Here is a 27,846-nt window from a genome sequence, read left to right on the forward strand (position 1 = left end):
ATTGGCTGGCAGATGTAGGGATATAAAAGCCCTACCCACTAGCTTCAAGGAAAGACAATTCTGCAGAGCCATCCTAACTCCAGAGTTCTCCGTGAAACCATCAGAAGCCTTTGTTATAACTGAATCATAGTTCAATTCCTCCCTCTATCCAGATGCTTCCTGTTCTCACCCACAGGCATGAGCTCAAAGCCACTCTTCAATAACTTCTTTAGTGCAAAGCTCTGTTTCAGAATCTGATTCCTAGCAAACTCAACCTATGACTATAGCTCCATACGGGGAGAGCAGGGTGCCACTGTTTGGTCACGGAGGTTGACATAAACCTTTAAATCAAGGACATTATAATATTCGGTGTCATAGAAGCATCATACAATCCTATGGGAGTGGAAGAAGTGACTTATTTTGCTTGGAGTATAACAAAGGAAGAATTACGAAAGGTTTTGCAGAAGAGGTTAAGTTTGAGCTTAACTTTTAAGAATGAGTAGGTCTTCTCTAGACAAAGAAGGATGTGAGGTAGTCTGGGTTTGTAAAAGAACACAGCTTATTAAAAATGTGGCAGAGAGCTCAGTGTGGCAGCTGGAAGGTGGGCTCCACGGGTGGGGTCCCAGAAGAGATGGGTTCAGAGCCAGGCCGTGAAGCACTCTACTGATTTTGAAGGTTCTTATGCTGGAGTGTCCTCTTCCTTCCTAATTCCCGTCTGTCAAACTTGGCACCCCTGCTTCACATACAAGATGTAATCGGAGTAGATATACTTAGAGACACCCTGCTTCCACTTGTTTGCTTGAAGACTTGTTATTTCTTTTTCTATTTTCTTAAATACTATTTTATTTATTAACCATTTCATTTTAACCTACTTTAGAAAAGCCTCATGTTTATATAAAGAATGTATCTTTTAGTCTGGCTTTAAAATAACCTTCTATAAAAAGACACAAAGATCTTTCTCTATCGTGCTTAAAATTCTACCACTAGCAATTTCTGGAATTCCAAGTGGTAAGGTAAAGTAAAGTTTAGATAGTCCAGATTTCTAACACATGAACCCTCATTTCAAGCCTTAGGTGAAGGGTTGTCCAGTTGTTTTTAGTATATCTCTAGTAATGGAAACATTGACCTTTACCTGTTTCTGTTAATACTGATATATCACGGAGTAACAAAATTGCAGAGTTGGGATTAATCATTGTTTTACAGGTGAGAAAACCAAGGTCTAGAGAGAAGAAATCATTTACCTAAGGTCATACAGTAGATGTTGACAAATCCAGAGGGACAATTCATATTCTTCATCAAGCAACTTTGTCTCTCTATGGCTACATAATGAATTCATCAGATACCTATCTGAATTATTGGGAGGCAGGAAACTGGGGTACCAACCCATCCTCTGCCCCTAATCATCTCCATGACTCAGGTCCCAGCTGTATCAGTCTTCCAGGTCTGTTTTCTCACCTGGGAAATCAGAGGCCTGGACTAGAGGAACTCCCAGAGCCCTCCTCCCAGACATTTTAAGAGTCTTTATCCTTTCTTTAGGAGCAGATATGTCTAAGGGTCCTAGTGGGCCAGTTGAAGACTGAAAGGAGAAGTAAAGAGAACTGGCTCAAGAAGATTCACATGTCCTCCTCAACCATTTGCTAGTCCAAGCTTCTAGTCAGATGAATTCTTGGAGCCTTTATTTTCTGATTTAGGGGCATTTTACAATAGTCTCACTTTAGGTATGTTTTACACTGTTCTTCCTTTGTAGCAGAAATGTTCAGATTACCTGTTCTTTAAACATGGACCATAAAGTCTTTCCTTAGAAACTGACTCTACCTTATATGCTGCTGCTGGTTTTGAGTAAATGGGCTTGAATCTTGCAGCCAAGCCTCAATGCAAACAAAAATATTTTCTGGTCAAGCATTTTCTCGTTTGTTCAACTCCATTACAGGGTTGGCTTTAAAAAAAAGAAGAAAAAAGTTAAAACCCACAGAAGAGCAAAACACAAACCCTGGGAAGACAGTTTCCAGCCACATTAGCTCAGATCACCAGGGTAGAAAAGAACCAGGGCCTTCATTGTCGAGACCATCATCATCTCCAGACTCTCATCTTATGTTCTTCTGCTATTTTAATTTCACCACTTCAAAATGGGGAGAAAATAGGTTAATAGTTTCCATGAGTTTAGACTGTGACCAGAGGCATACTAAGCAATTTCAGAACCTCCAGCAACCGCAACTTGGAGGAGAGTACGGTGATGGATTTACTGTCCTCTGGATTCCAGAGTTAGGGGAATCAGGCCAGCACTGTGATGCCAAAGTGGGATGTAAACAATATTCCTTCCTTCATTCTTTTTGCACATATTCATCCTGAGTTTCTTTTTATTCCAGGTAGTATACTGGGTGAAGCATGGAACAGAGAAATACATTCTTAAGACAGAGTCCCTGCCCTTAAAGAATTGCAGTATAGTAGAGGAAATAGATATATGTGCAAATAATTTCAATACAGTGAACACTGTAAGTGCTTTAAGCAACATGAATTAAGTGCTCAGGAAGGGGAGAGAAAGAAGCAATTTATTCCAGCTGAAGGCATTGAGAAAGGCTTTACCGGGGAGATGCCTTCTGACACGTACCTTGAAAGGTCAAAATAGCAAATTGTGATTCCTTCTAGGCATTAGCCAATGCACAGAAATATGGAAGTTTCTCATAGGTTTGAACAAACGTGAGCAGTCTGAGACATCAGGGGAATCTGAGCCTAAAAAGGGAGTTTGCATGTCAGGTAAAGAACGAGCTGTTTTCACATTGTGGAGCCATCTAAGTTTGTCTAGCAAGAAAGCTGCTTGGTCACATCTGTGTTTTAGAAAGGAAACTGGAAGTCACTGTGAGGATGGGCAAGTGTTACAGGAAGAGAGATGGAAACAAGAAGCCAGTCAGGAACTGTTGCTGTAGTTGTCATCATCGCACTAGTTATCTACCTATAGGCACGCCTTGCCTCATGCCCATTTAAAGGTTCTAGTGGTAAGAGGGAAATTATTCCTTGATTTCCACATCCCTTCGAGTTCTGCATGTTTCTAATCAGATCCCCATCCCAGGTTTATTCTAAATCGTAAACTCATTGAGTCAATCCAGACTTCTCAGTTGGAATATAACATATTACATGTGAAACCTGGCTGTTGGTAAGAGAGCATGGTATTCCAGGCAAGGATGGAAAGTTAACAGCTAATTGTATCAATCTTTGTGAGTCCTGACTCAATAAATGGTATCCCTTTTAAAGGGGGGGGGATTTATTTTTAAAGCTGAGCATATTTTTAAAGCCAAATAAATTGACTTTCTTAATTCATTTCACAAAACTGGAACCCCTCTAGGTTCAACATTTCCATCAAGAGTTCACAACACTAAGCGTGGAGATGGTGTTTGAATCAAGGCTTTAAATGATCAAAAGCCTCATTGATTATGCTGAGCTCTGATTGGGTTTTGCAACCAGCATGCTCTCTACGAGTCTGGGTCGTCAGAAAGACCACTCTAAAATGTTAAGGTCCTTGGTGACCCCACGAGGATTTTGATGACTAATCAAGTTTTAGAAGTAATAGAGAAGTATTCGTCCAGTGGAGAACCCGGATTGTGTAGTTCAGGAGTCAAGAAACTATCGCCATGGCCAAATCCAGCCTGCTTTTGTAAATAAAGTTTTACTGAAACACAGTCTTGCCCATTTACTTACACACTGTCTATGGCTGCCTTCCTGCTACTACAGCAAAATTGAGTTGCTCTAACAAAGCTAGAAGTATTTACTACATGGGCCTTTACAGAAAAGTTTGCTATTACCCCTGCTGTATTGGAAAGGAACACGAGTAGAAGTCAGACAACATGAGTTCTAACTCCTAGATTTGCCACCCAGAACCTGCATGACCTTAGAAAAGCCACTTGATCCATCTGTGTTTCATTCTCTCTGTAATAAAGATATATACTCTGCCTTCCTCCAATACTGTGATAAGCACATGAGCCCCTGTGTTCTGTAACAGTGATTGTCATGCTGTAAGTTACTACATAAATGGAGCTCTTCACGTCTTAGCCTAACGTTGGCATTTTTCTTTTCCTCCTCAGAATACCCTGGAGCAGTGCAGCGTGTGCTCCAAGCCCATCATGGAGCGGATTCTCCGAGCCACTGGGAAGGCCTATCATCCTCACTGCTTTACCTGCGTGATGTGCCACCGCAGCCTGGATGGGATCCCGTTCACTGTGGACGCTGGCGGCCTCATCCACTGCATCGAAGACTTCCACAAGTAGGCAACCTACTCTCCCTCCTGCAGCCTAATTGTCCTCTTGGGGTCTATTCTTACTGCCTGTATCTGGGCTTCACACTCTTCTCTCTCCGAGCTATAGGATCTCCAGACTTGGTGGGACATTAAAAAGAGGTTATTTATCCCCTCCTCCAATGCAGGAATTGATATTAGGTGCTCCATGTGGTCCTCCAGCCTGGCCTCTGCTTCAAGACTTCCCTGGGGCTTATCCATCACATCTTTGTATAGCTCTAATTATGAGGAAGTTGACTTAGCCAGAGAACATGTGTACTGGAAAGAGGCAGGATCCTGGGGTAGCTCTCCCTGGCCTAAACATGAACAAGATATGTGACAGTGGAAAAATTGCCCAATTTCTCTGAGCTCTTCAGTTTGGTCATTAGACCAGACCCTGTCTTAAAGCTTCCCATCTTTGACAGCCTAGGGTTCTCTCTAGAGCTGACCTCTACGTCTTGGCCACTCTGCATATAGAAGGTTATGGGAGGGACTGGCACAGAGAACAGTTCAACCCCTCTTGCTAATGCAGCCTCTCACATATTTGGAGGCTATTTTATGCCATTATCAGCATATTCACACCCTCTGCTAAGCTCTTCCCCCACCCAGGTCTTCTCTTCCTCAGGATATTTTCTAATCTTTCGATGACGATTAAAAAGTGGAATCTTAAGGTCAAGACCACTTAACTGATGGGCCTGGAAAATTATGTCACCACTTCCTCACTTCTCTAATTTGTAGATCCCTCTTTATTATGGCTGGAGTTTTCATGAAAATTGTATAGCTTTGCATTTTGCTTATTCTTATTTGGCCAGTTTGTTGGTTGGTTAATTGGTTGATCACATTTGTTGCATATTTCTAGGAACCATATGACAGCTATAGATGTGGTTTGTAAATGGCAGACACGGAGGTTTCTGGCTCGTGTTTGCTTCGCAGTGGCTTTAAGAACAGTCTGAGGATCTCAGAGAGATAAAGCTCATATGGCTCACCAGTTTGGGTATCTGTTCTATGGCCTCCAGATGTGCAGTCTTGTGGGTTAATTTTCACTGCTCTGTTGATTGTCAACAACTGGGAGGTACTTGCCACAAATAGTTTGGGGACCTGAGACTCATATTTAAAAAAAAGAATTTCCTGACCACTTTTCAAGTAGCAGGGAAAGTGAAAACCTCACCAAAAGATGTGAGGCTGAATAAATTAAAAACAAAAAACAAAAAACAAAAAACCCCAGAGGCAGGAATTCTCGACCTGAATTGTACAAGAAAGGGCTCACTTTGAAAGGGCAGTCGCAGCATAAATTGTACTTCACGTTATTGATATTTTTAGCTTCTAATTACACATGAAAAAAAAAAAACCTGCATCTATTTAAGGGAAGTGAAAAGATACCATTGGGGAGGGTATTTCTGTCACTGTTTCTCTCCTTTCTTAGACTTACCCAAATCCAAGAAAGACTGATAGATATAATCAGAGCACACATGTTTCTGTTGCTGAAAAAGACTGATATGTTACACCCCTCAATTAAAACAGGAAATCAATTCTGACAAATGTAAGTTTATATCTATGCCATTTATCTTTCATTTCTAGGAGTGGGGAGCATAATTAGAGACTTGTGACTGGTGACATGTGTGTGGGTCTGAACACTCCAGGAAGGCAGACTTGAGCAGCTGAAAGGGAAAAAGAATCTGAAACCCCCAATGCTCTCCATCACCGCTAATTCAGTGGCCAGTTAAAATACAAATTATTAAAAATAATGTTGTCTGCCTGATTGGCAGGTATGCAGGGGGAGAAGCTTTTTGATCTTTTCCCCATTTCCCAAGGAAGAATAAAAGATACATTTTACAGAACTCCGTTTCTGAATCTTGAAAGGACTGGAATAAAAAGCAGCTACAAGTCCAACCCATTAGCCATGTCTTAGCCATGGACATCGCATGGCTAAGAAGAGTGGACTGCAGAGAGGGGAACGTAGCTGCCTTCTGCAGATTCTTGGTCATTCTGAACAGATCTCCCATTTGTGAGCATTTGGGAGATGTATTTCAATTCTGTTCAACCACATCTATGAAGAGCCCTCTATGAGCCAATTACCGTGCTTAGTGCTAAAGGAGAGAAATTGCATAGGTAGAAATACGTAGAGAGAAGCCCCTGTCTGCAAGGAGCTTGCCAGGAGGAAGGGACAGAATAAGTGCAGATTCTGTGTTATACCAGGCAGAAAAGACTGTAATGGTGACGACGTGAGGCACAGGCAAGGGCTTGAGCTGTCAGAGCCAGAAGATATTACTCGGCCCTGGGATCTGAGTAGGCTTCTGGAAGCAGAGTGTTTTAAATGGGAAATGGAATTCTTCGCAGAAGGGACAACTCAGGCAATAACAAAGGGCCCAGAGTGAAGAAAGGCTCTCTGCTTTCAAGAAAGATCCACTTGGCTGAAACTAGAACAGCCTGCGAATAGAAGCTATGGTGAGATGCAGGAGGCCCAGGAGAAGGGATTTATCTCTCCTGCTTAGAAACCCGTCCTTTAAACTGGTGCTTCCCAAACTTCAGTGGGCTTACAAGTCACCTAGCGGTCTTGTTAGACTGCAGATTTTAGTTCAGGAGGTCTGGGGTGGGAGTGCCTAAGATTCTGCCTTTCTGACAAGGTCCCAGGTGGTCTTGGACTGCACTCTGAGTAACAAGCTTCTGAAATGCTATTTTTAAAGCCTTGCTTATGGGCCATCCCCTCCATAACTGCCATCAGCTAGGGTTGGCCCAAATCCTCCATCCTATTAGGCAGAAACTCTTTCCCATATGTCATTTCAGATGACTGCTCAAACTGGTTCCCTGGCAGACTGTCTGTATCGCACCCTCACCCCCAAAACACACACACACACACACACACACACACACACATACACAGACTTACTTTCCCATTTCACCTAAATGGTCATCTTTCAAGGCCCAACTCAATTATCATCTGCTCTAATAATCCTCCTCTGATCTCAAACACTCCCTAAACCCATGTTTGAATTTATATCTCCTTCTCTATGTTTTATAGTTTTGTAAATTCACTATAGATAGCACTTTACATAGCCTGATTAGTAATAAAGAATGCACAGACACACACACACAGGCACACACGCTATTTTACAGTAACCCCCTTAAATCATTTTTGCAATATGGTAGGATATGTATATATGTTAATAGAACAAATGCAGAAATACGTAGAACTCCCCCACCAGTGTGATTGCTGGAGTTTGAGTTTATTTCTGTATTCCCAGTGCCAGGACAGTGAGCTCAGAAAAGCAGATTTATTTAACTGACCCTTTCACTGTGTTGAGTCTTTATTCCACTATCTGTGCTTTCTTATCAGGGATGTTACATGCATCCATTTATTTGTTTACTCAGCGTCCATTTGTGGATTGCCAGAAATGTGCCAGGACCCCATGATTAAGATCATCCCTCTCTGAGCTTTGGCTCCCATGGCTGTAAAGCAGAAATGATAAAAGTATTTCTTAATAATGTTTGCTATCAGTAAAAAATAAGGCTAAGTGTATAGAGTGCTTAACAAGGCTTGGCACAATAATAAGCACACAATTTTAACCATCAGAAGTGTTTTTATCAAATTAATTTTATTACTATTGTCTGCTTAGTGAGCTGAGCCTTGAAATAGACCACCTGGGATTTTTAACAATCCTCAAAATGCCGGCCAAGGAACACAGTGGGGACGGTGGAAACCACTTCCTGTCTCTTCACTTTGCCTTTTCCCATCATAGAAATGAGGCCAATTGGTAAGAAGAAATCATTACTCAGCAAGAATACAGTCTGTGCCTTTCCAAAGAGGAACCTCGAGATTGAACATAAAGGCCTAAGCAATATCTTTTTATGCGAAATGTGGCAAATACTTCATTCCATTAGATATTGCCTGACTTTCTACCTTCTGCACCAGTCACACTAGTTATTTCTAGAAACTCAGAAATAGAGCAAATCCTGTCCTTTGGAAGCTCACAGTTTTGAGGTCTCCAAAGATACGCAGATAATTACTGCTAAAATAGGCAATTTCAGTGAAAAATATTTTATCCTCAAGGAGTTAGTAATCCTACTTGGGGACATTGGGGAAGACTCACAGATAAAGTGATAGGCAAGGCACACTTCTGACCTCACATAGTTTACAGTCCCAGTGGGTTTGGGGAAGGAAATTTTGCAGCTGATTCCAGAAGGCTGCTTATTTCACTACTGATGACCCAGATTCAAAAATAATCAAGTAGTCCAAAGCAATTTTTTTTGCCACTGAGTATGAACTTCTTGCATAAAATACCAATTATAACAACTCTGATTACTGCCGCAATTGTACCATGATCCTTTAAATTTTTCTTTCATAGCAATCAATTGATCTGCTGCTTAATTCATATTTATTTAGATTGCAGCCATACAGATGCCTTTTGGGTGCTGCCAGGAAAATTAATATGTACATTTAGAGTATAATGTATGTAAAGATGCTTTGACAACCATAAAGTGCTCTACAAAGAGTTAGATTACTATCATTATTTCTTTTTAAGTCTCTCTACAAATAGATAAATTTTAACGTCATTAATCTTAAAACCATTACTGAGCTGCTCAGTCAAACTGAGCTGCTCAGTCTTTCTTTTTTAATCTTTTCAGTTCTTATCCATGTCCGTTTCAAATCACGTCTCATTTCACACCTTCATAAATACCACACCTAATTTCCAGAAGATACAGATGGGTGCACAGCCTATATTTGCAGCCTATTAATCTGTTATGAGAAAAAAAAAATGTTATGGCCATTGGTCATATTAAGGAATATTAAGAGATTAGGAAATATTAAAATTCCTCACCAAGAGTTAACCTCAAAAACATATGTATATGTGTGTGTATGTATATGTGTGTGTGTGTGTGTGTGTGTGTGTGTGTTGGGTGGTGTATTCATATACACATACCCTTTGGAAGTTCTAAAATCCTTTGAAGAATAGAGAACTGGACAGCTTTATAATTTTTTTCTTTTTAAACAAAAGTTTAACACAACCAAGATATAAGAAGTGCAGATTTGGCCATAGGAAGTTTGGTATAAAGAGTATTTAAACTCGCTAACCTCTGCTGCTTTGAAAAGATACGTATTTGAGGTTTCTTGTGTTCATTCCTAGAATTCAAGACACATTTCAAAGAAGAGGCTTAATAATTGGGAATGAGGCAGAGTTACCGACCTCAGGATACTTGGGTAGGGCCTGGGGAGCACATACAAAAGTCTAGAAGCAGAAGTCAGAAACAAGTAGGGGCCTCCTTGCCTCTCTGGCTGACCTGCCCAAGCCCAGGGTTTGTGTTTGCGATCACAGGTGAATCCCACGCCACGGTAGCTCTTCATGCAGAAGCGGTTCACACACTCAGTCCCATACCTCACCAAATATCATGGTATTTATCATCTAGAAGGACCTCAACAGTCACCAAGTGTGAGTCTCTTATTTTAAGCTGAGGAAGCCGACTCAAGGAAAGTGACTTGCTCAAGGTCACACAAGACAGCAGACCAGGTGCCCTGGCTCTTTTCTTTTCACCTCCAAGTCTCATCTTTTTTGCCAGTGTCTATGCTCAGTATCTAACCAGAACTATCTCTCCATTTTCAGGAAGTTTGCCCCCCGCTGTTCTGTGTGCAAGGAGCCTATCATGCCAGCCCCCGGCCAGGAAGAGACTGTCCGGATTGTGGCTCTGGATCGCGATTTCCATGTTCACTGCTACCGGTGTGAGGTCTGTGGTCAGTGCCCCCTCACCCTGCCAGGCCCACTAGAGCCGAATTTTCATAAATATAGCAATTATTAAATCAGGGGGAGCCCCTAGTGTCTGTGTTCACGGGACTTGTGTTTTACAAGAGGCCTGTAATCCAGGCTTGAAGTAACAAGGGAAGCCTCTTGCCCGAGGGCCATGTCTTCATTTATACAGCAAAGGGCAGCAAGTCTTTCTCCTCTAATCTGGGTATGAAAAGGTATAAAAACATTCAGAGAATGATTTTAAAACATTTTCTTATCCTCGTCCTATGACTTACCCAGATCCCCTCTTTTTTTATTTTATTTATTTATTTTTTTTTATTTTTTGCGGTACGTGGGCCTCTCACTGTTGTGGCCTCTCCCGTTGCGGAGCACAGGCTCCGGACACGCAGGCTCAGTGGCCATGGCTCACGGGCCCAGCTGTTCCGTGGCATGTGGGATCTTCCTGGACTGGAACACGAGCCCGTGTCCCCTGCATCAGCAGGCGGACTCTCAACCACTGCGCCACCAGGGAAGCCCAGAGCCCCTCTTTGAAAGCACTTTTCTTGTTTTCTACCAGCTCTTCTGAGTGCAGCAGTTAGCATTAGCTGTCTGTGAGAGATAGTATGAACTTCTTTATTACCACATCCTCATGAGATTGGCTCTTCTAGTCCCAAGAGGAGATTTTCCCAAGACGCAGGCTGGTGGGGTTGGCAGTGTGGCCCCTGCTCTCCAGGACTGCAGTCATTCCATTCACCGCCTGAGCTGTAACGACCACCTGTTTCATGCAGTGTGCTTTGTTTGGCCCTACATGCCTCTCTCTGACCTTCACATGAGCAAAGAGAATAAAAGACTTCCAGCTTTTACACTAGGTTTTATGACTAAAGAGAAACAGTGTCCTCTCCTCTGTGCTGTATCCTTTAGGAAGTACACCAGGTCATTTCCCTCCACCCCCTGCCCCCAAACCTTAAGATTTTATTTTCTTTCTAAAGTTAGAATAAGTAAGTAGAGCCCGTTGGTGACCCTTCTGCTTAGCAGGAGTCACTCTACAACTTAGCTTCTGCCCTGGAATTACCAGGAGATTCTGTCCCTGCACCTGTATATTACTTTTGAGAGATCTTTAAATGAATCATAAATGGCAAAGATGAATTAATGATTTGGGATCTATTCTTGTTTTATTTTCTCTTGTGCTTGTTCTTGTTGTTTGGGTGAGGGGAGCAAAACTACTACTTGGGAGCCTAGACCCTCAGGTTCTTCCTTTCCTGTACCTTTATTTCCCATTAAGTGATCTCAGGAGGGTCATTTCACCCTGTTCATATTGATGTCCCCAGTCTTTACTTAAGCTTAATGCAGGACATACCATGTTATATCCTGCAGAAGGATTTGAAGGGGTTGGTGGTGTATGAAGAGGAAAGGTAGTAGTTGGCCTCATTATGGAAGCCTTGAATGGAAAGCAAAGGAATTTGTTTCCATTTTCACTGATATCCTTTCCATCTGTCTTCCTTCTTCCAGGATTGTGGTGGTCTCCTGTCTGAAGGAGATAACCAAGGCTGCTACCCTTTGGATGGACACATCCTCTGCAAGACCTGCAACTCTGCCCGCATCAGGGTGTTGACCGCCAAGGCTAGCACTGACCTTTAAATCCAGTCACCTATTTAGCAGTTAGTTGGTGGCTCTGAGAAGGATGAAACACAAGAAAAATATAAGAAGAGAAATAGGAAAAGAGAGGAAAGGCAATCAAGCTATGGGATGGTCTCTACTTCATCCACTATTAACCTTTCTTTAGAAACACATAGAGTATGAGATTTTTTAAAGTTCTTACCAAATACACATTTCACATTTAATCATGTAGGACCTTGATGGGCCTTTGTTCCCAAGGACTTGCACATTTTTGCACGGATTATGCTCCATCCCATTCACTTCTGCATTCCTTTAACTTTTAATCCCTATGTTTGTCTCACTTTTCATCTGGTTGAATGGCTTTTTTTAGTGTGGTATTTGCTGTCACACAGCTTTTCCTGGGTGAGTTTGCCAACTCACAGGTGCTTTTAGGCTTGAAGGCTCCATCCTATCACTTCCACATTGCCAGTAAGCATAAAAGATAGCCATTCTTTTTCTGTGTATTGAAAAATAGATCTTTCTGTTGCTCTAAACTAGTCGTGTCCCTTGGGGAAAAAACATGCACAATTATATGTCAGGCTATAAAGAATTTAAGCTGTAAATTACATAGGTTAAAAGAAGCTCACATTGAATTTGCAGCCATCCTAATTCAAAATCTATAATGACCAGTGTTTGGGGCTCATTTGAAAACAGATACTGGTGAGAGAGAACCAAACTTCAATATTTTTCTAAAGAAATTACAGATAGGGTATGCTGGATAAAGCATTTTGGGGTTATATTTGAAAAACTCATTATTACCCCAAAATATTATCTTAAGATTTTCCTTTTCCATGCTACCTGGACATAATAATATGGACAAACTTGGTTTTCTCTAGAATATAACATTTCCAATACTGTTTCGCTTTTCATGTCAGAAATATTGCCATTTTTTAAAAATATCCAAACACAAGTACCAAAATTGACTTTTTCTCTAGAGGAAAATAGCTATAAAGAGCAGTTAAAATTTTGTTTTCCAGGCCCAGGTCCCTTTTGCCTGACAGTTGCAAATCAGGGCACATAAAATTGTGTTCGTTTTGTGTAGTTTACTTTAAAAAGACAGGAGAGCTTGAAAAGATTGTGAAACCACAGTCTCATTATTCTTATAATCCTTCTGCAACTCAAATTACATACTGCAGAAGACATTTTCATATCATCGATGTGACATTTACACCACACTTACAAAGACAATCACTGAAAAAAAATTGCCTTTTTGAGCTAAAAATATGCAGAGTCTCTGCCTAGAATCTTTATTCAAACTCTTATTGGGCAGTGAAATGCTTGCTTGCCAGCTCCAGGACCACATATACTTTATTACGTTTTAACATGTTTCTTTTAAGGAAGGGCACTTCTCTTAGTAGCAGGTTACCGTTTTGTAAACTAATTAAGTATCTTGGATTAAGATTAGTTAAAACTTTCTTCAAATTTTTCACAAGTATATACTTTTAAATTATGAAGTATTTTAAATATACACAAAAATATAAATGATAATATAATGAATCTCTGTGCCACCCAGTTTAAGAAATCAAATATAACAAATATAGCTACATTCCCCTGTATACCCTTCCCTGATTCCGCAGATATTTTTCATGATTAGAAAGTGATAAAGTTTTCTAGTCTGACTTTTGTTTCTAATTTTTAATTTTAACTCTCAGAAATGAAAAATTGTGCGTGTTTTGAATTGCAACCCAGGCCTCAAGAGTCCCAATTAAATTTATTTTACTTTAGTAGGGATAATCATAAAGGTGGTTGATTTTTTTTTTTTTCTCTAAGAAATTCTTAAGCTTATAGCTCTTCTGAGTTAATCTGTGGCTCATTTGCTTTGGTCACCAAACGGTTTTGTTTTAGAACCACCACAGTTACAGCTTTTCAAAGGGTCCTTTGACCACTGTCCTTTCCTTACCTTGCTGCCCTTATCCTTGACCTCACGTTTCTCATAATGTGAAATACAGGGGGTCCACTTCGGGCAGCATGTGAATTTTAGGATACAATGGCACCTGTATCTCTGAATTTCTGTCTTCCAAATGAAAGGCCAGACCATGCGGATGATCTCAAAGAATACTGACTATTAGACAATTGAGGTGATAATGATAATATAATCTGCTTGAATTGTTTCAGTAACTTGTTTTCTATGAAATACTTGGGGGGAAATTGTCTTTTTGTCAAAAGCAAAGAGCCCAGTTTATTGAGAGATAGATTTTATCTCTTAGAGTGCAGTCCTATTAGTATGAATTTTGCCAAAGGAGGGAGAATTTACGAAATATTTATACTACAAAAATGCAATAACATTCTACTTGTTTGTTACATTTAAGTCCTTATGTAACTGAATGTTTACATGCCAAAAAAAAAGAGAGAGTTATAAAAAAATGCTTTCACAGACCCCTCACTGTGGCATTGCCAGAATACTGCTTGCTTACAATCTTTATAGTGCATTTTTATCACATAACCTCAGAGTATCTTTACCAAAGATTTTTAAAGTAAATCTCTTTTTAATATAGACTTATCATACTTTTATAATAATGAATGTGCACACCTACATATATAGATATTTAGATTTAGATTTTTTTTTCTTTCACAAGGTATAATAAGGAAAGGATCCTAAAATATTTTATTCCAGGATTTCTTAAATATATGATTTATATTGCTTTCTTATCTTCTATTAATCATTTGGTGTCAGCAATGCCAAATCACATTTTACTGTTTTAGCTACATGAAATTTTGCCTATAACAGAGATATAAAGACCTAATACCTTAAGGATTATAATTCTACTGTCTTTTGATATATTGTCTTGATTGTTAATCATTTAAATACATAAATAATAGAAAAGAATCATAGAGTCTATAAGAGAAAGTTTGTAAAAATATACTAAAAATATACTGGCTTTAAAAAAAATTGTCAAGAACACAAATATTTGGTAATTTTATGTAACATGAGAGACATGGAAAAGGAAAAAGAAACCCACTGTGTCTTGGGCTCTGCAGACCGTTTCATAGTTAGATTTCTCCATTGCCGGGATCTCCAGCTCACGGCGACTCAGTGTGGAGGCTCATCTGCAAACAAATCGGCCTTTAAAACTCAAAAATAAGTCATGTGTCCCAGCAAAGTGCATCAAGACTTTGAGATCCTGAACATCTCTGCAGCTCAAAGATGTGGGTTCTTTTTTCTTTCATTAACAAATAGTTTCTGTAAGAGCAACTTCTCTGATCAAAATTACTACATTGAGTGTATGCTGATTAATACAGTGGAGATATCAGCAGTATAATTGTTTTCACACTGTGAAAGATTCTGCAGAGATGTTTGTGATGATGTTTCAAGCATATAAAACTCTCAAGTGTTTTATATTTGGGTCCCAGGGTGAAAAAAAGAGCATTTTACCATGGGGCTATAATAGAGGGTTTATGGAATATAGACAGGACTCTGAAAACACAACTTCCAACAGTTTTCCTAGTTAGTAAAAATCCTATTAATGTGAACCAGCCAGGAGTAACAGTGTTATTTCTATTTGATATGGTTTGGGCTTCTCTTGTCAAATCTGTGTCGGCTGCCCCTTGATCCCTCCATTATCAAATTTTGCAGGGTGTTGGGGAAGTTATGGCAGCTGCCAGGGAGATCAGGGAAACACTGATGTAACCTCACAGCCTCTCACCATTCCTCTTGGCTTGGAAAGGCTTTTTTTCCATATACATTTCTAGAAATATTGCTATTCTACCTTAGTATTTCACATTTGTAGTTTAAACAAGCGATTGTCCATCTGTTGCCTAGAGCTACAGTACATGTGTGTTATGAATGAAATATGACAGCATGTTCCATACCATGCTTTAGCCATCTGTAGGAAACCAGGAGGCTGGAAAAGATATACCTCTGAAAAATGTGCCTCAAGTTCATTTCCTGAGATCGCTCTTTTGGTGCACTTTCATGGGAGACAATCAGAGAGCAACATGTATTTGTGCCTTATTTTTAAAGAATCTTTACACTACTATGAATGCTCCACTGAAGAGTCTGTCACTTAAATAACCATCCCCAAATCTCCAAGATATACTCATCAAAAAGTCAAAATCCAGAGAAATCTGAACTCTTCATCTTAATGTATTCTAACAGTATTTCTGTTCTTGCCATCTCTTAGAAGTACCTTACGGATTCCTCAATTAGGTAAACATTCTTATGCCACAAGGTGATGTCTTGGGTGTTGTTAGTGACTTAGCAGTCTTACTCTCATTTTAGTTAGATAAGGAAGACAGACTTCCACTTGAGCCTTTAACATCTATTCGGCATGTCCACTTTTTTTTTAATTGCCACAATTTTTTGTTTGTTGTTTTTTTTTTTTAATTTAATAGTGTACAGAACAAGTTGAGGATCTTGGTTCTGAGTCATTATTATGGTGCAATCATGAACATTTCAGGTCAAGTTATTTCCTTGACGGATAACTTTTCTCATGAAGCTGTTGTTTAGTTCACTTATTATTTCAACCTTTAAAAAGTGATCTCATTAAAGCTGTGTGGCGTGGTGAGAGTTCTTCCTCTCTCTCTCTCTCCCGCCACCCCTTGTCTCCCTACTTATTCCTTCCCATTCCTACTCATTAATGTTATCGTGCTTGGACTTTTCATAAATAAGTTAAATCAATGCATTACAATCCATATGGAATTATGATCATATTAAAGGAAGAATTGTACCACAAAATATATGTGTCATCCATCAATTCTTTCTTTAAAAGTGCCTATTTTTCCAGATTGTGTTTATTCATAAAGTGAGGTGAGATAATAGAGTCTTTCAGTTTTATTTTAATGAGTTTTCATCAGGGACTCAGATCACAGAGTTCTTGGCAAATTCCTTTATGACTGGCCTACTTTTCTCAGCTATAGGCAAAGTGATCTTTCTAAGATTAGGTTGATATTTTTTTTAGTCCAAAGCATCTTGACCAACAAAACAATCATATTTTTAAGTGGTGGCATGTTATTTTAGATCAATGAAACTTGAGAGCTTTCCTTACGGCAGGGGAAAGCTATTATCCTTCTGGAATTTTTACACATATCAGCATTTTTCCCATGACAATAATATTAAACCCTAATACTTGAATCACAGTATTTTGCAGGGAGTAGGTCAGCAACAGAGTTTTTCCTGAAGCACAGATTACAGACCTGTAGTCTGTTTATAAAAAGCAACCTGAGAAGAACAATCTGGGTCTTTCAGTAAAACATTGTCTTAAAATGAGTCTGAGATTCTTTTGAACTCTGGCTAATACTGATCAAAACATGCCTTCCGTGTCCATTTTTTATAAATTTGTTTAGAAAAAGCTTATAATTCTAGGACTGTATTTCTATTTTTGGTTTCTGCCCTTCTGTTTTATACAAGTTGATCTTTATTTTCCTTTTTCTATAGAGGGTCACATATGAGGAAAGTAAAAGCATAACTAACACATACATAATTCAATACACAAATGTATTGGCCGAGAATTAATGATAGTCTCAGTGAATGTGTTGTTTTGATAAACAGACAGAGGATTTTGGGGGTTTTTGTTTGGTTGGTTGGTTGGTTTTTTTTTTTACCTGTCTCCAAGAAGAGAGGGCTTTGGCGGGGAAGGAGGAATTTGAGAGAAGGGGCAGGTCACAATTTAAACAATAAGATTCTTGTACAGTGTAACTCAGAATTTTCATAAGGGTTTTAAGGATTGGCAATTGTAGTTTTTTAAACAAGTAAAATATTTATATTTCCAAGTTTATGAGGTGTTTAAAAATCACTATGGCTAACCATGTATTTTTCCCTTGTCAGGAGAGAATTAAAATGTGAGCTGCTTCTCAGCCCCATGGCGTGGCCATAACTACACAAGACTTTTATAATACATGTCATTTCATCCCTCTGTGAGAGGGCCATAGCTCGTTCTCTTTGTGACAGATGGCAATGCATATTCTTACGTAGTCTTAGTTAAGCTGTACTACACCCTAAGCATCTCTGAAGGTTAGAGGTTTCTATTTTCACACATTCAGTATTTCATCCCTTCTGATGTACTTACTTGGTGAGCACAGTAAGCAGGCGTTGTTTTGGTCTGTGGGCCTCTTGTTCAAATCCAGTCATCCACGTCCTGTAAGGCCCTGCCTAAACAGCCATGCTAGAATTAATTTGTACTGCTTTTTTCCTTTTTAGTTACAAGCACAGAAAACTAACTTTAGCTTACTAAGTTCAAAGAAGAAGAAATATAAAATGGCATATTTTTCCTTCAATATAGAAAGACACTTACTCCTTTACCTCTTTTATTTTCCTGGACCCTGTGCAAAAAGTTGTAGACGCTATAATTTTGTTATCCAACATGCATGTGGCTTATTTTGTGGGAAGTTGTGTGGAAGATGCATTTTATTAAACTCATTGACTTTTCTCCCATGAAGTTACAAAAAAAAATTACTAAAATCTTAGCTCTTTATTCCTGATTGTTACTTAATTTACAGCAGTTTCTAACCACACTAATAAATATCTCTTATCCTAGCCCTTGTTATAGCACAGATTTTGTAGGATTCTACAAGCAAAATGTTATGTATACTAGAAAGATGAGGGAAACCGATAGCTAATTCTTTTGTAATACCTTAAGATGGTTACATTAATCCTTCCCTACTGTGTGCTTGCTACTTTTTCCAGGATACTTATTCACTTATGGTCAAGAGAAAACATCATTCATCTAACTCTGTTAGACATTTACCTAATAGGCCCAAATAGAAGTCTTATTAAATGACCCACAAATGCAATCAACTTGGAACTGAACATAGCTTCTAAATTCAGTGTTCAACCCCAGGAATAGAATGATCTACCAAGACTGAGACAGGTGTCATTATGTCATCTTGTGTTCTACACCAGTGTAGAGGGCTATAGCTGACCCCAAGCCCCAGTGCTGTTCCTAGACAAATCATGCGTCCTTTAAGGATCTGAATCTCCCGTTATTTTCCTGACAAGTCTCCATTTCACATCTTCTTAGAGCTGGCTAGTATGTAGTAGTATTCATGGCAGTCCCTTCTACCATTGGGGCAGCTTTTTTCTACAAAAGTTCTTCCGTGTTAAACAAAACTCTGGCTCTGGAGCTATGCACAAGGAGTCTAATGTCTAATGTCTAAATGGTTGCCTCTAGGTCAGATATCACTAACTCTTTCAACTTTTCCTCATTGATTGACATGGTATCAAGTCCAATCACCCTCTTGCTTCTCCTTTGAACAGTTGGACCCAACAATATTTTCTAATTTTGTTTCAATCTACTTGGTGAAATGTGGTCAGCACTTTGGGTCAGGCTAGGTAAAAACACTTTCTTCAGGGTTGAAAGTAAGTGGAATTGGAGTCATCCAAAGGAAACTGATATTTGATGTGGAAACTTCCCCCAAGGACTCAGACCCAGGAGAGTGAAAGCTTGATGAGGATAGATCTCCCATGTGTGCAAAACAGTCCTCTTACACTATGTCCTTTACTGTTTTTGTTGTTACCAAAAAGTCAAAAGAGGAAGTGAGCTAGTTAGTATATATGTCATCCATAAGACTCCCACTTCTTGGTCAATGTTCATAAATTCTCTTCAACCCTTTCCCTTTGTTCTTGTCTTCTCAAGAATAAGACATTTCTTGTCCATGTTCCCATACTGAATACACAAAAGGAGTCCTGGGCTCTTTACAGGTTCCACATAAATATTTCTGGCTGGTTGGGTTTTGAGATTTGCTTTCATTCTTCTGGGCTCAAATGTTAGTACCTATAGATGTTGCACTCTAGACCAAGTGAGCAGCTTCCCTACTTGATCAGTTAAGAACTACCCTTAGGAGTCCATGTTTTCTCTATACTTTTGTCTTTCTAACATATTTACCCCTTACTCATCTCTTCAATGTAATAATCACTTTAAGAGAATCAGCCCCTAAGTAACTTTGATTGAAGCTAACTGCAGTAAAATCAAATAGGTTCAGTCTGCACTCCACAGGAAGGAATATAGCTTCAGGAAAAGTAATTCTCCCCAGTGGTATCAGTAAGGCTTCATGGAAGAGTGAACTTTGTTAAGGAATCTTGGTTCACTGGCTTGATTTAGAAGTTTAGAGAAGAACATTGACGGCACCAGAAACAAAAGGAAAGCATAGGTTATGTTCAGAGAAGACCTGCTTTAAGTATCACAGATTCTGGAATGTCCTTCACAAGAGAAAACGCTTCCAGATATTCAAGGTCAGTGAGAAGGGAAAAGCATAGAGCAAGATTGATTGAATTTGCGTTTTCATCTCTATGTAAATGTAAGATGGGATAAGTTGTCAAATTATAATCCAACCCATACAGTATCAACAGGAATCTTTTTTGATAACATACAAAATGCACATTTGCATTGGCTCATAATTCTGTACTCCACTGTTGCACCAAACACCCCTATCTTTTGATCCCACAAGGCAATGAGCAGGACACCTCTATTTTCCTATTACTTCTAGGTCCACAATTGGAAAGGACTCCACATTCATCTATTCCACTTGGTGTTAAAATTCCCTTATAGATTTCTTGCTAAGTGATAATCCAGACTCTGCTTAAGCATCACCTGCATCAAGGAGCTCATTACTTCTTAAGCTCTTCCATTTCCTCCATCATGCTTTGTTCCAAGCTCCCAGAAACAGCCTTCTGGGCTTAGGTGCTCCTTGGTGCCATACAAAATTAATCTTTAGTACATAAAAAAATGTCGCTTCCTCCCTCTGTTTTCCTTCCAAATATATTTTGCTTTTGGCAACACATTACTTTACAAAGAATAAACTTTGATTTTTGTTTTAGCTGAAGATTATAAAAACCTTTAAACATCCTTAAAAATAGTCTGAAGGGTTTTCTGAGGGTTAGGTTTTAGAGTATGAGTTTGGGGTTGCTGTGTTTACTTTCTTATTCAAAAGACAAACTGTTCTGACCGTTGTTCTATAGCTTCATGCCTTCCACCAGTAACTAACACATGAAACCCTCTCCTGTTATTCATTCTGCTGATAATGACCTTAAAATGTTGGGAAATGTCAGCGTGTGATCTCCACTTCTAACAAGGAAAACGTCAAAAGCAGAAAATACTGGTTCTATTGAAATGCATCACCTCTGGCCAGTTGTCCTCTGTGAAAGGAAGGAGGTTACATTATGTCATGATTTTACATAGAAATTTATACATTCTTTCCATATTGTCCCGGGTTACTATTTAGTGTCAATACCATTCCTTGGTCTTTGGGAGGACAAGGCTTGCAGCCCTTCTATCCCAGCCTTAAATACCAGAGTCCTATCGGCAGAACCTGTCATCAGGCTCCTGGGCAGGACTTGGAGGTGGCTTTCTGAGCTCTGAAATAATAATTCCTAAGAGAGCTTACAAACTGCTTTCACACATAAAACAGCTCTGGGAGGAAGGTTATTAATAGCCCTATCCTAGAAGAGAAAGCTGAGGCTCAGAATTGTTAAGTGACTTGCCAAAAGCGATAGAGCTGGTAAGTGGTAGATTTGGGGACATACCCAGGTCTTGCAAGTCCAGTGCTCTCTCCAGTGGCCGCTCTCAGGGCACAAAATACCTCAGAGCACGCTGTATGCTTCTCACAGACCACCGTGCCCCCTGTTTGAGGGCATCCAAGGAAATTCACATAGGTTACTCAGCTATCAGGTGGCAGAGCCATGTGTGTACTGTGGTGTTTGAGATCATTTAGAGCTTGCATGCATTTTCTGTGTCATCTTGTGGGAAACTACTAGGTATTCTGATTGGCAGTGTGATGGAGCCGGTGAGGAAGGGCCACTGCTAAGAACAAACACTGTGGCACTGAAGTACACTGCAGCAAGTTTCCCCAGAGACCATGGTTTACTTTACATTAACTGAAAAACTCTCTGGAACTGTGAGGTTCTGTTTATCAACCAAGACCATGTCATTCAGAATCCAGTGGCATGCAGAAGTGACTTGACCCTTAGGACGATTCTCCTGTGGGCTACGATTTACGCCCCACAGAGTCAGGAACTGCTGTAGGTAAACAATGCATATTCTTCTCTCAGTTCACATTTATCGAGGCCCACCAAGTATATGTCACAGCATCAGGCATTTCCGAGCCAGCCAACCGACCTTGACCTTGAAATGTCTGTGAACAAAGGCTATGGGATTGACTGCCGTTCTGCGACTTGGCTTTTGCGACTTTTGCTTTTGCTATTTGATAGCCTGGGCTTACCCAGCTGTGGTCGTTTTGTGATTTGTGTGTGCTTATCATGAGGTGTTTGGTACTATGTTGTTTCCAGCATACTTACTTGGAAGCCTGCGTGTATATGCTAGAGCCTGCTCTACATGGCATTTCAACAACTGGGCATGCCTTCTCTTGAGCTGCATCCTTTAGGAAGCTGTGCCTTTTGATATGTGCTCTTGGGTTTTTAGTTCCTCCCATTTCTCATTATAGTTGTTTGGTTTTAAGTTAAAATCTGTCCACTGATTGAAAAATATCTTCATCTGAGTTAAATCTACTGCAGGGAACCTTTAAAATGAGCTTATCTAATAAGCTTTCTAGGCATTTTCTCTCCCTAGAGTCTTCCATCCATCAAGCTGTTCTCATCATCCCTCTGCTGAATTCCCCGGGATTAATGAGGGCCAAGTTAAATAACAAATGGTCTCTCACCCCTTTCCAGTCTTCACACCTGGGAAATACAGGCGGGGCCGGCGGGGCCAGCAGACGAGTCTCCTTGGCTGAGATGGCAACATTTAGACACTGGAAAGGTGGCTGATCTTGCTGTGAGGTTTGATTAATGTGATGACTGATAGAGTGAAAAATGATTTCTCGTAGAACAACAGGTATAACCCCCACTACAGGAGTGGAGTAGCAGAAGCAGCATTCTGAGAACTTATCAGAATTATCTGGGTGAGTACACCTGAGCCGAGACTCACTTGGGTAGAAACTGTGCTGTCTTATTAGAGGGAATAAAAGGACAGTGAAGCTGTGAATATGAAAAAGCAGCCCTTTAAAAAAATCCAGGGAGCCACAAACTCTGATTTATCTTTACATAATGTAAAGGAAATTATGAATGCATTTTTTTTCTTCCTCCACTACACACAATATTACCCCCCATACTTAGGGAAAATACAATTGTGTTGTCCTCAAAATGCTCATCCATGCACGTGCTTGCACACAGGCGCACACTCTCACACACGCATACACACACATGCACACACACATGCAGACATCTTCCAAGAAGGCTGATCCTTCAAAAAGGAAATCTTATTTTAAAACACTTGGATTTTTCAGGCCAAGAAACTAATAATTCCTAGACCTGACCCATTTTAGTGACTGCTAAAAAAGAAAAGAAAAAGCTATTTAAATTTTGTACGCATCCATTTATCTCTTAAAATATGCCAAAGCAATTTGAGGTGAGGGTGGAGACTAAGGTATTTATCTCTGCTTGAGGCTCTCTTTATATTTCTACCTGTTGGGAAAAGGGTAAGAACTATTCTTGGGCGATTATTATTTGATGCATTTGTGTTGCCACCTTGTACTGTGCCTGCTTTGCTTCCTACCGAGGCATACGAATGAGTTGTTTTTTTGACTCCTTTTCCCCCATCACGAGGGAGTAAATATTAAAGCCTGAATGTCTTCCCTCACCAAATTATTTCACTCCATTTCTGAGCTAGTTTAGAAAGTGCACAAGGGGGAGAGCTAGGTTTTCCTGGATGTATGTCTCCATTTTTCTTCATTCTTGGGAGACAAATATAAAGGAAAAAAATCCAGTTTCTTTTCATCTCTCCTTCTCTTTGGGTGACAGTTGATGATCACTTAGTAATTATAAACCAGAAGTAGGCGAATAGCTTAGCCAGGTTATGATGTATCTGCCAACATGCTTCATTCCTTCAAACACAGACTTTGCGAGGAAAAGGGATTTTATCATTCAAATACCAACAATAGGAATGGCCTCATATTTTAACTTTCAAACAGTAGAAGGTGAGTTGATATTTGGGCAGTGTTTGCATTTTACTAACCCTATATGCCTTCTGCTTAGTTTTTAGATGAATGTCATTACATTAACATATCGGGGCAAAATTGCCAAAAAGTGTTAAAGTGCCTTGGACCTTCCTCACTGGGTAGCAAGTTGAAACTGGGATAAACCGTACCAGCCTTCTTACTTAACTGAAATATCTTAACTGAGGTGTATCCTTGATGAAAGAGATTTAGGACACTGGAAACTAAATCTTGTCACCCATCATTAGCTTCTATTTAACTAGTTGCAAAATCATTTTTAAATGACTTTCTTCCTTTTAGTGCCCATTTTTTTCTCTTGGGAAAGCTAATGAGCAAATTTTCCAAGAATTATTTCTTATTAAACAAAGTCAGAATATTTCCCCCCAAAAAATCTGAAGTAGTCCTCATTAATTTTCAGGAAACATATGAAAAAGCAAATAGAATTAAAGATGACATTGATTGTCTGATTATTTAGCATGAATAAAATTATGTGATTTAATGTGCCTTCAGTGAAAATTTAAACTAAATGCAAAACTTTCACAGCAGGATGCAGTACTGAACTTTTGCCTTGGTATCTATGCAATTAATTACTTTTTTTGTTTTGTTTTGCCTTTTAAACTTTACCTTTATCATTCTTTATCATTAGTTAAACAGATTTGGGGCTGTCTCTTTCTCTACTGGGAATATGTGCAATTATGAGATGCACCCCCCCAAAAAAGGAAGGGAAAAGAAAGAACTTTCGGGTTGCAAATCTGTGCCATGAAGTAGACGTGACATGAAGATGCAGAGCTGGAGGATAGTAATTTTCTCTGAGCCATACACACCAGCTTTTATTTCATGGCTTTGTCACAGGCTTTTCTCCTTCTGTGCTGTCACCTTTGAGAAAAACGATTGCACCTTCTCCAAGTCTGCCTTTTAACAGCTACAGTTGAGTTGGCAAGACTTCCCCAGCTCTGAATATAGCCATTTGCCGACTCCGGCCTCTTTGCGAGACTGACTCAAATCTGTGATCTTCTGTTCAGCATACACATCAGCAAAGTGAGAAGATGAGCACTAAATATAGGCTCTATTAACTTTACTTTTAGATTTACTGCCTTCAAAAAAGTGCCTATTCTGAGAAACATAGACGTTATTCCTACATATGTATGTACACACGGTACCCAGAGTCATACCGTGCAGCCTTCAAAAACATACCATCGAAAGGAGTAGGTGCTAAGATAAGGAAACCTTGCCAAATCAAAGTCCCTCGTTTCCAATATCCCCTCCCAAGTGGCACCGTGAAACAGGCTGCAAGCACATTCCCTGAGCATTCCTTGCTGATACAGCCACTTTATATTTTTATCCTACTGGGTGGTGGCATATTGCTGAGGTTTCCTGTATCTACTTCAAGGGAATATATTACGCTTTATGGAATTGGAACATTTAGTCAGGAAAAAAATTGTTTAAGGGAATTAATGAGCCAGGGTCTGTATTAGGATGTGTGTCATATGTGTGTTTTATAAACTAAGCATTGGTGGGCTTAGCATGTCAGCACATTGCTTCTCCTTTTATCTCTCAGGATAACATCAGTGAAAACTAAAGAAAAGTCTTGGCTCTGAGAATTGGAGGCTCAAGGGGCCAAAGGCCCTTGCCAGATCCTTAGAGCGTCTTTACTTTGACTCCTAAAAATAGTAGCCCATGTTATTTAATGGCTTTTGTTTCCATGGTTCTGTCACTGACATTATAACTGTAGATATTGTCGATGGAGCCGCAGCTCAGCCTAGAAAGTTGGATTCTTACCCAGGTGTGGCAATAGGAGAGGCTCTGGACAAATAGGAAGAGGTAGACTATGCACGATTTTAGGAAAAGGGTTGAAGGGAGGACGTGCTTCCAAAAAAGATCTTTCTCAATGTGTCGTCTGACTCAACCAGCTGGCAAATTACACTTGCCAAGTCGTTCTCTTCCCAAGTCAGTTGGCTCCACATTCACTTGATTCTGCCTCTGCTTTGGGAAGGCAGGATACCTCCATTTAGCCTTTCCCCAAGGAAGCTCTTGGCATCCTCTTGGTCACAAAGTTGTCTCCTATGCCACCTAGTTTCACCAAATGGAAGTAAAGGGGGACAAGCAGTAGAAGATGCTTCCCATGCCCTTGAAGTCAGCCACCATTCTGCTTTCCATCTAAGGGGCTCCACTACTTAAACTAGGGAGGAGGGTGGAACGGATCATGGTTTCATAATTTCCAGAGTGTGGACCACCCTTCCTTAATTATCACTTTATGAGACCACTTGTCTTCTTGGAAAAAGTGATACTCTTCACTAAAACTGTCTACCCTTCCTGGTGATGTTCTTGTTCCGTTTTTACTGTATTCAGTTTCAACACTAGTCATTTTCTTTCTTTTTTTTAGAGAATCAGATGTTAGTACTAGATAAGAGTTCAATCTCTGTGTGATGTCAAGAGGGGCATTGGGATACTACAGAGTTTTTCCTCCTTGGAAACAAGATGGACTGGGAAAGAGGCAGCATGGCTTTGCTCCAGGTTTCAATCTGATTGTGACTATGAGAGAGTTTTATGTAATGTTAAATGGTACTTACAAGTAGACAGATCAAGGGAAAAGGGGGAGAAACCAGGTTTTCTCTGTGCTAAATGTGTCAAAGAACAAGAACTTCCTACTAACTAAATACAATCATAGACCCACCATGATCAGCTGCGAGTCTAAATAACATTCTCTGACTTAAGGAAAGCCACACACACACACACACACACACAAAACATATAGGGAATAGGCCTTTTTTCACATGTATGATACTGACAGAACCATGGTATTCCCAAAATACAGATTTCTCTTTTTTATTCTTAGCAAATTGCATCTCTCCACTACATCATGAACCATCACTGACATATCCAAAATAGCCCTCGTGGTTCCTTATGAAAATAAGAGAATAAAACCTGTTATAAGCAAGTGATTTGGGTTATTTTCTTTTGTTTTTATACATTACCAACTATATTAAATCATGTTTCTATTTACCTTCTATCAATTTTTTCCTATCAATTATGTTTTTCCAATGCTCTATAAGAATAAATATGAAAATCATATTCCTTTTTTTCTGTAAAAGAATTGCAACTACTTTATTATATTTAGAAATCCAATAAAGTTATTACATTTACTTGCCTACGTGTGGAATTCTTTTTGAGATGGATAATCCCTGTCTCCTTTCTTCTCCTTTACTGTGATTCATTTTTGACATCATTTGCTTTCCATATGGTCCTCTGAGAAAGGGAACGTCTCTCAAAGCAAATATGATGCCAACAAGAGAATGAAGGCACCCACTCTTCTCCACTGTTAGCACAGAAGATCTTAAGGTTAGATATGTTCAGGAATTACTTGACCACTTTGTCTTAAACTTTCAAGTAAAGAACTTTCCCCTTTTAAAGTTGGATCCAAATAAATCAGTTCCTGGGGTGGGGGGCAGCAAATGGAGAGTTCTCCACTCACATCACTAATGGCTGGCTGACTTTTCACACTTTTATTCCACCTGTTTTATGCATACTTTTCCCATGCTGAGAATCTACTCTGTGCTAGGCTCCTTGAGGGATACAGATATAAATCAGACATAACTCCTGCTTTCAAGAAGTCTCTAGTAAAGCTGACAAATAACCATGGTAAGAAGACAGGAAGAATCAGACACTTGGGAGAGTATAAGTCAGCATTTTCAAAACTTTTCATTATTTATCATATCATTTTTAATAGCTCTGTGATCTGGAAGGATTTTTGCCCACATTTTATAGATGAATATGCTAAGAATGTGGGAAATAAAGTTAACAATCCAAGATCACCATTCGTTCACTGAACACTCATTTTTAACTTTTTAAACAGATCTACAAGAGAACGCAGTACCCTGACCCCTAGTCCAGTCTAAAACATAAGAGCAACTAGAACTAGAGGGTACATGAAACTCCTTCCCACCTAGGCTTTGGGTTTTATCTCTCCAACCTCATGTTTCAGCCTACTAATGCTGAGGGGTCTGAGAGCTCTGCAAGAGGCCACCGTTTTCAAAGGTACAAGACACAGGTGTGTCTTTGAATTAACAAATGGTAGATACATCACTGGGGCCCGACGTATTCATAACTTCTTGCCAGAAAGCTGTAAACAGAGAAGGGCATGTAACAACATGTAAACTTGCCTTTCCTTTCCCTATTTTCCACAAATTACTCACTTTATGTTCTTTGGCCCCCTTCTGCTTTGTGTTTTAACACTGCACATATATTTATTTGCCCCTATTCATCAAATGTGAGAGCTAGAAAGGGCAAATAGAGAGCATGTTCTCTGAT

At 39.6% G+C, this 27,846-nt stretch overlaps 1 protein-coding gene across 5 annotated transcripts in view; it reads left to right on the forward strand.

The window, feature by feature from the left end:
• LPP (LIM domain containing preferred translocation partner in lipoma) overlaps window positions 1-26,674 on the forward strand; it is a 698,762-nt gene extending 672,088 nt beyond the window's left edge. For all 5 annotated transcript variants that reach the window (XM_081235262.1, XM_081235261.1, XM_081235263.1 and 2 more), the window contains 3 exons: window positions 4,056-4,234; window positions 9,841-9,961; window positions 11,470-26,674. In XM_081235262.1, the coding sequence (XP_081091388.1) occupies window positions 4,056-4,234; window positions 9,841-9,961; window positions 11,470-11,598 (429 nt within the window). In that variant the 3' untranslated portion in view covers window positions 11,599-26,674. The remainder of the gene's footprint in view (window positions 1-4,055; window positions 4,235-9,840; window positions 9,962-11,469) is intronic.
• Window positions 26,675-27,846: the final 1,172 nt, after the last annotated feature.

The sequence above is a fragment of the Mesoplodon bidens genome (genome assembly GCF_964165515.1).
Source record: "Mesoplodon bidens genome assembly, chromosome: 5".
In the NCBI taxonomy this organism is placed as follows: Eukaryota; Metazoa; Chordata; class Mammalia; order Artiodactyla; family Ziphiidae; genus Mesoplodon; species Mesoplodon bidens.